Here is a 12141-nt window from a genome sequence, read left to right as displayed (position 1 = left end):
AGCAGTAGTCTGCTTGCTTCTTATCTCATGATCAGAAAAGTGAAAGCCCTGTATAGTACATCTATGAACCAATCTTATATCCTAAACACCGTTCGCTATGCTATATCAGAATAATGTACAGGAGCACCGCAGTCCTTTGTACAGAGAGAGGGGACAGTTTAATCACCGTATATCCAGAAAAATCATTCAGCACTAAGCTGTCTGCTTCCGCTTCATGTGTCCAACGTTCCGACGACCGCGAGCACCGGTTTCTCGTTTCTTGGCCGCCGCCTTCTTCGCATGGAATTCCCAGCTCTGGATGGGCCGCCGTGCTTCAACATGCTTGCCCTCAGGAGAGAACACTTCAACCTGTGGGAAGGACGGCGCACCCTCTTCACCCTCACCACCCTGCTGCTTTGCGCGAATCTGAGCAGTCAATTCAACCCAGCCGCATCCTTCAATCAGGATATCGACGGACATCACCTTGTACGGCAAGGAAGGAGGTTTGATCCCATGGTCTGCCACGGCTTTTGCGATGGATGTCGGGAGGTGTGAGCGGGTCACGTCCCACTTTAGGTCGAAAGTTCCGGCGGATTTGATCAGTTTTCCTGTGCCCTCCTTGACGATATTAGTTCCAGGATATGAGCGTTCCTGAGCCTGCATCTCTACGGCCTTATCTGTCCTCGTCAAGTGAGTTTCGATGGGAATGAAGGCCGAAGCCATGAAAATAGTTTCAGGATCCAGAGGTGAAATGCGTACAAGGCCGCCACCAATAAGCAAGGACTGTCCGGGCTTGATAGTATGTCTCTCAGGCTTTCCGCGCTTGGTCATAATGAGGTCTCGCTTGTATTCAGCCAGAACGTAGTCGGCTAGGTCGCCGCGGTCAAGCCCCGGGAGGTCAATGATTTCACCTTTACCGCGGCCGAAGGGAATCCGAATAGGTGAAACTGTGGTTCCAGGTAGGGACGACACAACCGGAAGAACAGGATAGAGATCCTCCTTCGGAGCAGGCGGAAGCAGATTATCAGAATCGAAATCAGGCTGCTCATTTAGGCTAGGAGCAGTTGACGCCTCACCGCGGCGTGCAATGAGCTCCGCCAACTTTTCCAGATTCCGTGAGTCCTTTGGAATACACGCCTGCACAAAGCTGCTCTTTCCAGCATTGGCCTTTCCCACGATCCAAAGACCACCTCCATGCTCGCTCATCTCCTCCTTGACTTTCTTGGTCCACCAGCCTCGGTGAGCGCTGATCATATGCACGTTGCCCATGCGGTATTCCTCCGATGAGATGTTCAACTTCTCACGAAGGACTGACCGAACGTATTCCATCTTCGAATCAACCAGCTCCTTTGTGGGGCCTAGAAGGTCTGAGCGAGTGATAACGAACGAGATCGTTGTTAGCTGCTTCCCATGCTTGTATTTATACGTTGCAGATCGTCGATTCCGGGAGCGCTGCTCTTGGAGCTCAAGATCTTTATATATACCGTTGACGACCGACATAGGGAAATCTGCGGCATCGATAATGTGATAAATTCGGTTCCGCTTATGCGGTGATTCGTCAAGATATGCTCCAATGGAGTGTATTGTAGGCGATACTGCGGATACCGCCTTATTGTGATGTAGAAGGTCGTGGCATCTGTCGCAAACTTGCACCGGTGATTGCGATTTCTCGAGGTACTGGCTAACGGTGTCCGCCGCATCTTCGATCACGGCCTTTTCTATATAGCCAAAGTATTAGAGAGCGAAGGGGTAGGTCAGGGGGGGAATCTCACGGCGTAGCCTAGGAGCAGGCTCCGGGTTGTCAACAGCTTGTTGTACGGTGAATGCCGCGTCCTGCGTCGCAGGTTCCTCCAATGATTCCTTTTGCGCTTCTGACAAGAGCTTCCGTGTTTGCTTTCGAAATTTGCCATAGTATCCAGGCTCGTTCGGCTCGACGGTTTGCGAGTACGCGCCGCATCCTGGACAGCATACTGGTAGAGTGACCTTGACTTGTTCCGGAGATTTCAAGGCGTCAGGAGCGGCGGTAGATGAGTTTCGTACTTGAGTCTTCAACACCGGAGTAAGGCCGGAGCCAGCTTCACGCCGCAAGAGGCGAGTTGATGCATATTGTCCGCGGAAGAGACACCGTGGTTGCTGATACTGTCGCACAGAATTCCACAGGGTCTTTAGATTCATGCGCCTGAGGGACGACGACATGACGATCGAGTATCACGGTAGAGAAAGGTGTTTGCGACAGAGATTAAGCGTTCTGTTGAAGCATTGTTGGTCCGCTCCGCTATCCGGAAAAAGTTGCAGTGGCGATCGCCGATAAGGTGGTAAACTGGCCCTGTAAGCTACGCTGTGGAGAGGCGGTCGGGCTCAGCGAAGGGACGAGTACAGCCCAATTTTCCTGAATTGGAAGGATAAAGATAATGACAATTTTGACCAAGGCTGAAGAACTACTATGTATACTGTTGTACTAGATCATACCTATAACCCGCGCTAAACTCTAAAATCCGTAAGAGTGTATGAACAAAACAAAACTGCAATCACCTAAGCCTTTGCCTTGCCTTTTCCTTTTGGATCATCATTTGTAGCCTCCTCCTCTTCCGAGTCGCTCATAAATTCATCGTCCTCGTCGAAACCAATGTATTTCCTCGGTGCAGCAGCCTGTGACGGCCCAGACTGCGCAGGCGCATCTTTCATCTCGGCCTCCTCCTCGCTGTCTTCTGACGCAGAAGCACTCTCTTGCCCACTTCCTTCACTGGCACTCGTGCTTGACCCGCCCAGTATAGCGTCCTTCAAATTATCTGTCCAGGTACCCTCCCTCATAGCCGCAAGAACCGCCTCTCTAGCTTTCTCGTTCATCTCATCCTTATCCTCCATCCACTGGCCATCGACCTTCTGCTTTCCACCTCCATTTTTGAGTTCCTCTTGGCGCCTTTCCGCGGCCTCAACGACAGCCTCCCATCTTTTTCGGCGTTCCTCTTTCTCTTTCTTGTCCATCTCGGGTTTCACGGCGAGGTATTCCGCGAGGGCCTTGGCCTCATTAACTGTGCGAAGACGACGACCATCGAGATTACGACTAGAGCCGTTGTCGTCGCCTTGGTTGCGCTTGCGCCGGCTTGACATGCGCCCACCGGCGGCACGAAGTTGGGAGCCAAAACCACCTTTTCCACCGCACATAGGAACGCTAAGGCGGAGGGGGAGAATGTTCGAGTCGCCATTTGGTGAGATGAGGTCGGAAACGGCGCGCGATGACGGTAGGAGTTGTTTGTTATTGGTTGTCGTGAGAATAAGCGACTGCAGCGGCACAGAGGAAGGAACATATGATGACACCTTTTCGCAAAGATCTGATATAGTTGACGTAGCCGGGAGTGCGAAGGAGACAGTTGAGGGGAGCGAAAGTCCTGGGAAGGACGAGAGTAGAACGTTTACGTGCGAAGCCATCTTGATTTGTCGCGGAGGTTGCGTTGCTGTTTGTTTGTATAATAGCAATAAGTCGAGATGTTGGTATTCAGGCTGATGTATCGACGCTCGCCAAGGTGAGAAGCTGATGAGGTGAGTCGTTGTCTTGTACACAAGGCTGGATTAGCCACATGAAGTCGACGATAAGGCCCAGATCCCGGGCGGCTCCGCCTACAAAGTCACATGACATGTAGCACATGACGCGGCTCATCTTATCGGTAATGGCGTAGCGATTAGGGTCTGAGCCCTCTCACCACCGAAAAGGGAATGACCGCACTTTTAACTCGGCAGCGTCGCTCCACTCCAACATCCAATTTCAACCACCTCTTCGCGCGTTGTCAGAGCGATTCCCCGAAGAGCAACAGGAACTCGCGACAATGTGAGTAAAAGTTCATGAGACGTGGATCGAATCGACTTGTTTTACTGACAATATGCCAGGCTTATCCCCAAGGAAGACCGCAAGAAGATCCACGAGTACCTCTTCCGCGGTATGTGAACGAATCCCTCGACGGCGCGACAAGACAAGACAAGACAACCCGACGTACCCAACGTTGGATTGAATTGCCTTGGCCGCGAAATATATTGCGCAAGGATGATTACTGACTGTCGGCTCTAGAGGGTGTGCTCGTGGCCAAGAAGGACTTCAACCTTCCCAAGCACGGCGACATTGACACCAAGAACCTCTACGTGATCAAGGCCCTCCAGTCGCTCAACTCCCGCGGCTACGTCAAGACCCAGTTCTCGTGGCAGTACTACTACTACACCCTCACCCCCGAGGTATGCTCTCGCTCAGTCTCCGCACGCGCTCAGCGGCAATGCGACATTTCACGAAACAATTTACTAACAAGACACCCAGGGTCTTGACTACCTCCGTGAATGGCTCCACCTCCCCGCTGAGGTTGTCCCCGCCACCCACATCAAGCAGCAGCGTTCCCACGCTCCCCCTCGCGGCATGATGGGCGGTGAGGAGCGCGAGCGCCGTCCCCGTCCTCCTCGTGAGGGTGGCTACCGCCGCCGTGAGGAAGGCAAGGAGGGTGGTGCCCCCGGCGAGTTCGCTCCTAGCTTCCGTGGTGGATTCGGCCGTGGCCGTGGCGCTCCCCCTTCGTAAGGTGGTGTTGATGTCGCCTCCCGGTCTTCCGAGGGTCTTTATGGGTGTCACTAGTGTGGTTTGAGTAGGCTGTGGCCAGAAATTACTGCATCTAGTGCACTCAGTCAAAAAGAAATGTCATGTTTCCACTATGTCTGTTATGGAATAGCTAGATAATGACATGATCATGATACAAAACTTGCTTTCCATTCGTGTAGCTACCTAGGAAGTGTTCATGATGAGAACCGCTTCCGGTCATATCGGACAACGGCCTGCAAAATGACAGATGTGCCTCTAGCACAGTCATCAGCAGAGCAAAACTCCTCAGGATGATGGCTCAGCCCATCCTTGCACGGAACGAAGATCATGCTCGTCGGAACCCTCTTCGAGGTGAAAACACTATCGTGCCCGGCACCGCTCATGATGGTTCTAACAAGTGACTTAGGGTCCGCAACTCCCGCATCAGCCGCGACCGCCTCTGCAGACTGCTGCACACACTCAATGCAGTCCGGGTGGAAGCTGACGGCTGGGGAATCGAAATCCAATGTCCACTCTACACGGCAAGGCTTGCCGATACCTTTCCCTTCCTCTGCGGCGATTTCGTCGAAGTCCTTGCGCAGCTGGGTTTCCACCACCTCCACCAGCTCGGTTTTGGGACCCCGAAGGTCGAGACTGAAGCTTACGGTGCCGGGGACCGTGTTTACACTGCCGGGTTTGGCTTCGATGATGCCAACGCTTGCTAGGCAGCCCTGTGAGGCGGCGACTTCGCGGGCGCGCACCATCATGCGGGCGAAGGCGTAGAGGGCGTCGGCGCGGTGCTCGAATGCCGTGGTGCCCGTGTGGGTGTCTCTGCCGAAGATGTTGAGGCGGAACCACCTGTATGCTTGAACGGCCGTGACGACGCCCACTTGTTGGCCTGCGGTGATTAGGTGAGGGCCCTGTTCGATGTGCAGCTCAAAGTGGGCGGCCATGGGGCTCTCTTTGTATGAGCACGGCACGCTTCCGAGGTAATCGATCTTCTCGAGTGCCGATTTCATGGACTCGGGGGCTGATGCTGCGGTTGGAAGAGACGCGACAGTGGGAACTTCTTTCAGTGCGTGTGCCTTCTCCAGTGGGATGCATTCTGCCCATACTCCAGAGGAGACCATGCTGATAGGGAATCGGGCACCCTCCTCGCTACAGAGCATCAGCTTTGCTCGCGGAAGAGATCTGGAAGGCATCTTACTTTGTCCAGTTGACAACGCCAACCCCACCCTCGGTTTCTAATCCCAAATCGTTTAGGGTTTTGAGAGTCTCAATGCCCGACAGAACACCCAGGATTCCGTCATATCGGCCACCAGTAGGCTGCGTATCCAGGTGGCTTCCGATGAATGTCGCTGGTACATCAGTTCTGCGACCAGGACGGACAGCAAAGATGTTGCCCATCTCGTCTACTGTGACCTTGCACCCGAGAGCTTTCGTAGTCTCGATAAACCAGTCCCGTACTTGCTTATCCTCCTGTGACAGCGCCAACCGCTGCATTCCTGTATCTGTGTGGCCACTGTTTGATCATTAGTCTTTTAAGGCTCCCGTTGAGGCCGCGACGGCCAATGTACTATCAACGTATTGTATACTCACTCTCCCCAGCGGATTCCATATCCCCATTGACATGTATGGTGGAGGTCCTGTGCAAGACGCTCTTTATTGGCTCTGAGAGCCGAGACTTGGGCCTCGGTCAGCTCGGTGGATAACATGGCGTGACTTGAAAAGACGGAAAATGCGCGTCGTAAGTGTGAAGATGGTCTTCGTGCGGGGAAAACGGATGTATATTTGGAAGTTGGCTTGAATGCGCCTACTACCGATGCCCTCAATTGGAGAAAAGTAGCCATTTGGGAGGCCAATGGCGGGGTACTGCACTCTATATATGGTGCCAGATACGAAGATGTCTCCAAGGATGCTTGAGGGAACGATAAGATAGGGAGTTGTTGACTCCAAGTCCCCAACTATAGCAGCTTCATATCATGTCCGAGTGGGGTTCGATAAGGTCTTGGGGTCGGTATTGCTATCAAATCATAGACAGGAGAAAGCAAATCTAAGCCATGGTAAGAAGGTATCCGATGCCAGAGCCCCTCAAGAACCTAGGGTCTGGTTCTTCAAAGTAACCGCTCAAGCGCGTGGACCTTCCCAGAGTAGTAGAGTGTAGAAGTATGGATGGTTAGCAGTGGCTGGTGGAGTGATCCCTCCCGGTCCGATACCGCCGACCCCGCATTTCTTTGTGATGACCTCAATTCAGTTCAACTTCCAGTACCAAGTCCAAGCAAAAAAGCCCACCACTGCAATATGGCCGCTTGTATCTTCTGCAGAATCATCAAGGGTAAATCAATCCCGTACCCTCCCCGGAACCAGAAAACCTTCCCATTCTTCTAACCGCGGAGCTGACTCCAAATAGGTGAAATCCCTTCCTTCAAGCTCTTCGAGAACGACAAGGTCTTCGCCTTCCTCGACATCCAGCCCCTCAGTCGCGGACATGCTGTAAGCTCTTTTGTTCTCCCCATTACTCTGTTACATCCGGAAATATCCGGAAAGAGTATGACAAGAGAAGCTAACAACGCGAATCGCTCAACAGCTCGTAATCCCCAAGTACCACGGCGCAAAGCTCACCGACATCCCCGACGACCATCTCACAGAGATCCTGGTATGTGGCTATACAATCAGATCTTGAGGAATGGAGAGACCCAAGCGAGACTCGCCCCCTTATAAGTATTGATATGCGGAACCGGGTACCTTGCGGGATGCACTCCGCCACCCTTCCCCGCTCAATATGTCTCAAATCCAAATCTATACCTTTCCAGCTTACAGCATGTTTCGAGGTTGCTAACAGGTGACAACAAACAGCCCGTTGCCAAGAAGATTGCCCAAGCAACCGGCGCGACCGACTTCAATGTCCTTCAGAACAACGGCCGCATAGCGCACCAGGTTGTTGATCATGTACGTTACCCCTCTCTATCTTCTTTCATGCGCTCTTGGTTCTTTTGCGAACTGACGACCTTCTGCACAGGTTCACTTCCACATGGTATGTTCAGGTACTCCCGATAACGCGGCTTCAAACCTTAACTGTCACAGATTCCCAAGCCCAACGAGAAGGAAGGTCTCGGCATCGGATGGCCTGCTCAGGAGTCAGACATGGAGAAGCTCAAAGAGTACTACGAGTCTGTTAAGTCAAAGATGTGAAGTGGTTGATTGTGCATTCTTGTACATATGGCTGCGTATCCAGTGGGTAACGAGTCTATGTGCTCGTGGAGGTTCATTAGCTTGAGATAATATGACCCGACTGAGCTCCCTCGTTTAACTTAACAACTCATGAATCATTAAGCACAGGCCATACTCGGATTTCCGGCCCAATTCTAGCAAATGTAGCGGTGTATAAAAAACAAAGACAACATGACAGAACCCAGATGATACAACTCTATTAATGACAGTCCAATGAAATAAAGCGCCTATAATGAGCAATAACCATGCTCTCGACAGCTTATTGGGCATTTGCAGCCGCACCGTTGGTGGCGGCCTCTTTAGGGTAGAATTCAATCTTGCCGTCACCCTGGATAATGTTTAATCGGTCATAGAGACTTGTAGCGCGCACGTAGGGGTCGAGTTGCCAGTACTGAGTCCGGAGGCGTTCGATAAGATCCTTTCTCTTTTCTGTAACCTCCTTGGCGTTGTCTTTCTTCCTGCTGGCAAGAATCCAGGCGACGGTTGAATCTTGCAGTTCCTTAGCCAGCTCTTGGCGTTGAGCAAGCAGTTCGTCGCGCTTGCCGGTATCTTTGAGCTTAGCATTCTCGCCCTCCTTGGGCTCAAGATATTTGTATTCCCATTTCTCGTCGCCTTCCAGTTCGGTAATGATGCGTGACTTCGGAATAAATTCTTCCAAGTCTTGTTCTGTCTTGGTGAATTGGATCTTCGCAGCCACAACGGGATCAAGCCAGCCCTTGATAATACTCCATACGCCTAAAGTGTTCGTTAGACTTGCATATAATCCAAATCACGGAGGGGCAGACTAACTGGAGAAAACCCAAGGCGCCTTGTGGATAAGGACCACTCCAAGGGATTCGGGGTAATTGGCCTCGAAACACTTGATCATGAACTTCACTGGGTGATAGTCCTGAACCACGGTTAGCGAATTCCGAATAAACAGTGAAGCGGAAATAATACCATGTTCGCCAGTGAGAAGTCGGTCATATCGAAGATAACGCACTGGTAGCTAGTCAGATAATATCCTGCCAGCTCACGTCCTAAAACTTACAGCTGTTTCAACTGGGGGCGCCAACATCATCCGGGCCGATTCGATAGTATACACAGTGAATCGGTCGAGCGCCTCGACGTCTTGGTCAGCAGCACGGTGCAAGCGGACTCGAACATAACAGATCGGGCGGCCCATCTTGTCCACACCATGAAGGAAACTCTTGCCCAGGCGGAATTGCTTGATGAAATCTTCTCCCTTCTTCTTTTCCACGGGGTCGCTGCTCTTCAGTTGCTCCAAAGCAAGATGATCACCGTTGACCATGACATCTTCGTCTACTTTCGCGTCTTGCATTCTCCAGCGAATGGTCGAAATCAGCATCATGAGCGCTTTTTTAACATCCCACTTCCGTGCTCGCAAGAAACGCAGTAGTAAACTGTCCGGGTTATCCTGTTTCACCATGCTCCAAAACGCAGTCCGCAGTTCCTCCGGCTTGATCTCGGCGAGAGCCTTCTGGAACTCCTTTGATGTCCCAAACTTGTCGTCTCCATCGGTAATGGCGAGTGACGCAAGACCAGAGGCAGCGTCGTTCGCTGTTGCGGGCTCTTCTTTCTCCTGGGAGCCTCCTCCGAAGAACCCGAATCTCCGCTTGGCCGGTTGTTTCTTTTCTTGTACGGAACTCGGGGCGGGTTGCTCGGTTTCTTCAATGCCATCAAGAGGGACACCGCACACCTTGAACAAGAGGACCCAGAATTCCTGGAGCTTGGCCTCTTGTTCCGGGGTGAGGTTGCCCACAGTTCCTGGAGCAGCTTCAACGGTCATGGTCTTTAGTGTATCGATCACACCGAGAAAGAGATCTTCTTGTGTTCGCGGTTCGACGACGGTCGATTGGGAGACGGGAACGGTTCTGAATGCCTGGTATTTATCCTGTAGCCAAAGTCCGCCAGAAACGAGAAGGATTGCTAGGGTGATCGTCCAGCCAGTCGAGGCCTTCCTCGGTTCTTGAAATGAAGATGACGGGGCGGTGGAGAATGACCGTCTCGGTAGGTAGGAGGACACCAAAAATGAGCTAAGACTAAGACGTGATGACGGTTTGTAGACCTGTGCGCGTCGCGAGGAGGGTCCTAACAGAAAATGACTATACCGGATTGATTTGGCCGAGGAATAGCAGGCACGGCGATGGAGCAAAGAAGCATGCATGTGCCCTTGCAGAGGGAATGGAAAGCGAAGCAGTAGTTTTAAGCGAAAATGATCGATGACAAGGCGTCCACGTGTAAGAGAGTTCGATATCAGCCACACCCCTGAAAAGATTGGCTTGGAGGGGAATATATGCGGGGGAATCGAAGCGATTCAAGGAGGCGGCGGAGCGGCGGGCGATCGAAAAGACGAGCCGGCTAACCAGGTTTGTCGTTTTACCCTGTTGCCTGTGCCATAGAACCGAAGCCCTGAAAATGGGCAGGTTCCAGAAGGTCAAGCATCTTAACTTAATTGGCCAGAACAGAGGAAAGACGAGCAATTTTCTAGACAGACATCGTCCGATTTTTAGAGGGTTCAATTTAGTCTGCCGGGCTCCGGGCTCGTGGCTCGAGGTTCACGGCTCACGAGGGCTTCTACTTTTAGTGCCCGAGCAGCGGGGATTTATCCGTCGCCAACATCAACAAACTCCGTCCATGGTCCCTCGAGACTTGAGCCTGGGCCTAGAGCTTGGTGCAATAATCAATTTGTTCAGGCGGCCAGGCCTGTTTTGCTTTTCCAAGACTGATCACTGAATAGTATTAATAATTTAGTACGCTGTCTCAGTGATATTAATCCCTTATATTTGTATTGTAACTATAACAGCCCGGTTTTATTTGTTCTTTAATTGGTTAGTGGGCCCTACTATTACCGGGTATTACAGGTGTTAGTAGGTATTACTTTTATACCCTATAACTTTTTATTTGCCCTGGCTACCACGCTTTAAGAACCATGTTCTTTATTTATAATATTTACTTTTAATTTTAATAATCCCTTTTATAATTTTTACAGCTGTCCTTTTTTTACTTTTATAATTATAAATATTTTTTTATATATTTATTATTTTAAAGGGCCTAGTTTATATAAATTAAGGGTGTTATAAGTAATATAACCCTGCTTAGCTTTACTTAAGCTTTTTAATCCCTTTTATATACTAACTTTAGTAATTTTTTAGGTAAGTTTAGCTTTATTTTTAAATTTTTAAAATATTTAAAGCCCCTAGTAATATATAATTAGGCATATTTTTTTATTTTTTTATATTATTATTTTTGCTAACTTTAGTAATTTTTTAGGCTAATTTAGCTTTATTTAAGTATTTTAATTTTTAAATTTTTAGGATATTTAAAGCCCCTAGTAGCATATAATTAAGTATATTTTTTTATTTTTTTATACTATAGTCCCTGCTAACTCCAGTAGTTTTTTAGGCTAGTTTAGCTTTATTTAAACTTTTTAATACCTAGATTTTTAGGCACCTTAATTCCTAGTTTAAATACCACTTAGCCTATATTTAGCGCCCCTAGCAATATTTTACCCCTAGTTAGCCCTTTATAATCACCTTTTACTAGCTCTAGCAGTTTTTTAGGCTAGTTTAGCTTTATTTAGGTACTTTAATCCCTAAATATTTAGGCTAGTTTAGATTTATTTAGGTTATTTAATCCCTAGATTTTTAGGCATGTTAATCCCTTTATCCCTTAGTACTATTATTCTTGCTAACTCTAGCGGTCTTCTTAGGCTAGTTTGGCTTTATTTAGGCTTTTTAATCCCTAATTATTTAAGCATATTATTTTCTTTATATACTAACTTTAGTAGCTTTTATTTTTAGTAATATTTTGCCCCTAGTTAGCCCTTTATAACTAGCTTTAATTTCTAGATTTTTAAGCACTGCTTAGCCTATATTTAACACCCCTAGTAGTAGTTTTTTTAGCTAGTTTAGCTTTATTTAGGTACTTTAATTTTTAAAGCTATCCCCGCTTGGCCTATATTTAGCACTTTTAATAATATTTTACCCCTAGTTAGCTTATTATTCCCACCTTTTTTATTATTTTTATAACCCCTTTTTTACTAGCAAGGTGGGCGCAAATATTTAAAAGTATAATTATTATTTTAAAGGGCCTAGTTTATATAAGGTAAAGGTAATAATAAAAAATTTTTATATAAACTAGGCCTGTAAATTTACTTATTTAATTAAATTACTAGTATAATTTTTTTATAGCCTTGCTAGCTAAAAATAGTGTTTTAAAAAATTATTAGGCTTGCCTGCCCCTAAATATAGCCCTAGTTAATATTATTTAGGGCCTTTAATTACTTATATAGGCTTTATAACACGCTAGGTATTAAATTTTTTTTTATATAAACTAGGCTTGTAGATTTGCCTGTTATTAAAAAAATTTTAATTTAA

At 48.6% G+C, this 12141-nt stretch overlaps 6 protein-coding genes across 6 annotated transcripts; 2 read left to right on the top strand and 4 right to left on the bottom strand.

The window, feature by feature from the left end:
• Positions 1-192: 192 nt before the first annotated feature.
• Positions 193-2154, bottom strand: DSM5745_01389 (uncharacterized protein; the record flags this gene model as incomplete). Its single annotated transcript, XM_026743405.1, has 2 exons — positions 193-1697; positions 1752-2154. 2 exons carry the CDS (start codon positions 2152-2154, stop codon positions 193-195), a joined length of 1908 nt encoding a protein of 635 aa, XP_026609250.1.
• Positions 2155-2511: 357 nt separating this feature from the next.
• DSM5745_01388 (telomere maintenance SDE2 family protein) lies at positions 2512-3408 on the bottom strand (the record flags this gene model as incomplete). The annotated part of the gene is made up of 1 exon (XM_026743404.1): positions 2512-3408. The coding sequence occupies one exon, from the start codon at positions 3406-3408 to the stop codon at positions 2512-2514; it is 897 nt and encodes a 298-aa protein (XP_026609249.1).
• Positions 3409-3609: 201 nt separating this feature from the next.
• Positions 3610-4534, top strand: DSM5745_01387 (40S ribosomal protein eS10; the record flags this gene model as incomplete). Its single annotated transcript, XM_026743403.1, has 5 exons — positions 3610-3616; positions 3664-3805; positions 3865-3914; positions 4043-4203; positions 4283-4534. The coding sequence occupies 5 exons, from the start codon at positions 3610-3612 to the stop codon at positions 4532-4534; spliced, it is 612 nt and encodes a 203-aa protein (XP_026609248.1).
• Positions 4535-4746: 212 nt separating this feature from the next.
• On the bottom strand, positions 4747-6246 carry DSM5745_01386 (M20 family metallo-hydrolase; the record flags this gene model as incomplete). Its single annotated transcript, XM_026743402.1, has 3 exons — positions 4747-5689; positions 5739-6053; positions 6131-6246. 3 exons carry the CDS (start codon positions 6244-6246, stop codon positions 4747-4749), a joined length of 1374 nt encoding a protein of 457 aa, XP_026609247.1.
• A 586-nt stretch (positions 6247-6832) lies between these two features.
• On the top strand, positions 6833-7723 carry DSM5745_01385 (HIT family protein; the record flags this gene model as incomplete). The annotated part of the gene is made up of 6 exons (XM_026743401.1): positions 6833-6866; positions 6942-7024; positions 7119-7187; positions 7388-7480; positions 7551-7565; positions 7616-7723. The coding sequence occupies 6 exons, from the start codon at positions 6833-6835 to the stop codon at positions 7721-7723; spliced, it is 402 nt and encodes a 133-aa protein (XP_026609246.1).
• Positions 7724-8021: 298 nt separating this feature from the next.
• On the bottom strand, positions 8022-9929 carry DSM5745_01384 (CRAL-TRIO domain-containing protein; the record flags this gene model as incomplete). Its single annotated transcript, XM_026743400.1, has 4 exons — positions 8022-8497; positions 8552-8651; positions 8702-8743; positions 8793-9929. The coding sequence occupies 4 exons, from the start codon at positions 9927-9929 to the stop codon at positions 8022-8024; spliced, it is 1755 nt and encodes a 584-aa protein (XP_026609245.1).
• Between the last annotated feature and the right edge of the window lie 2212 nt (positions 9930-12141).

Source organism: Aspergillus mulundensis (genome assembly GCF_003369625.1).
Source record: "Aspergillus mulundensis strain DSM 5745 chromosome Unknown scaffold_0, whole genome shotgun sequence".
Taxonomy (NCBI): Eukaryota; Fungi; Ascomycota; class Eurotiomycetes; order Eurotiales; family Aspergillaceae; genus Aspergillus; species Aspergillus mulundensis.
The sequence above is the reverse complement of the archived record's forward strand: the minus strand, read 5'-3'. Positions and strand labels throughout refer to the sequence as shown.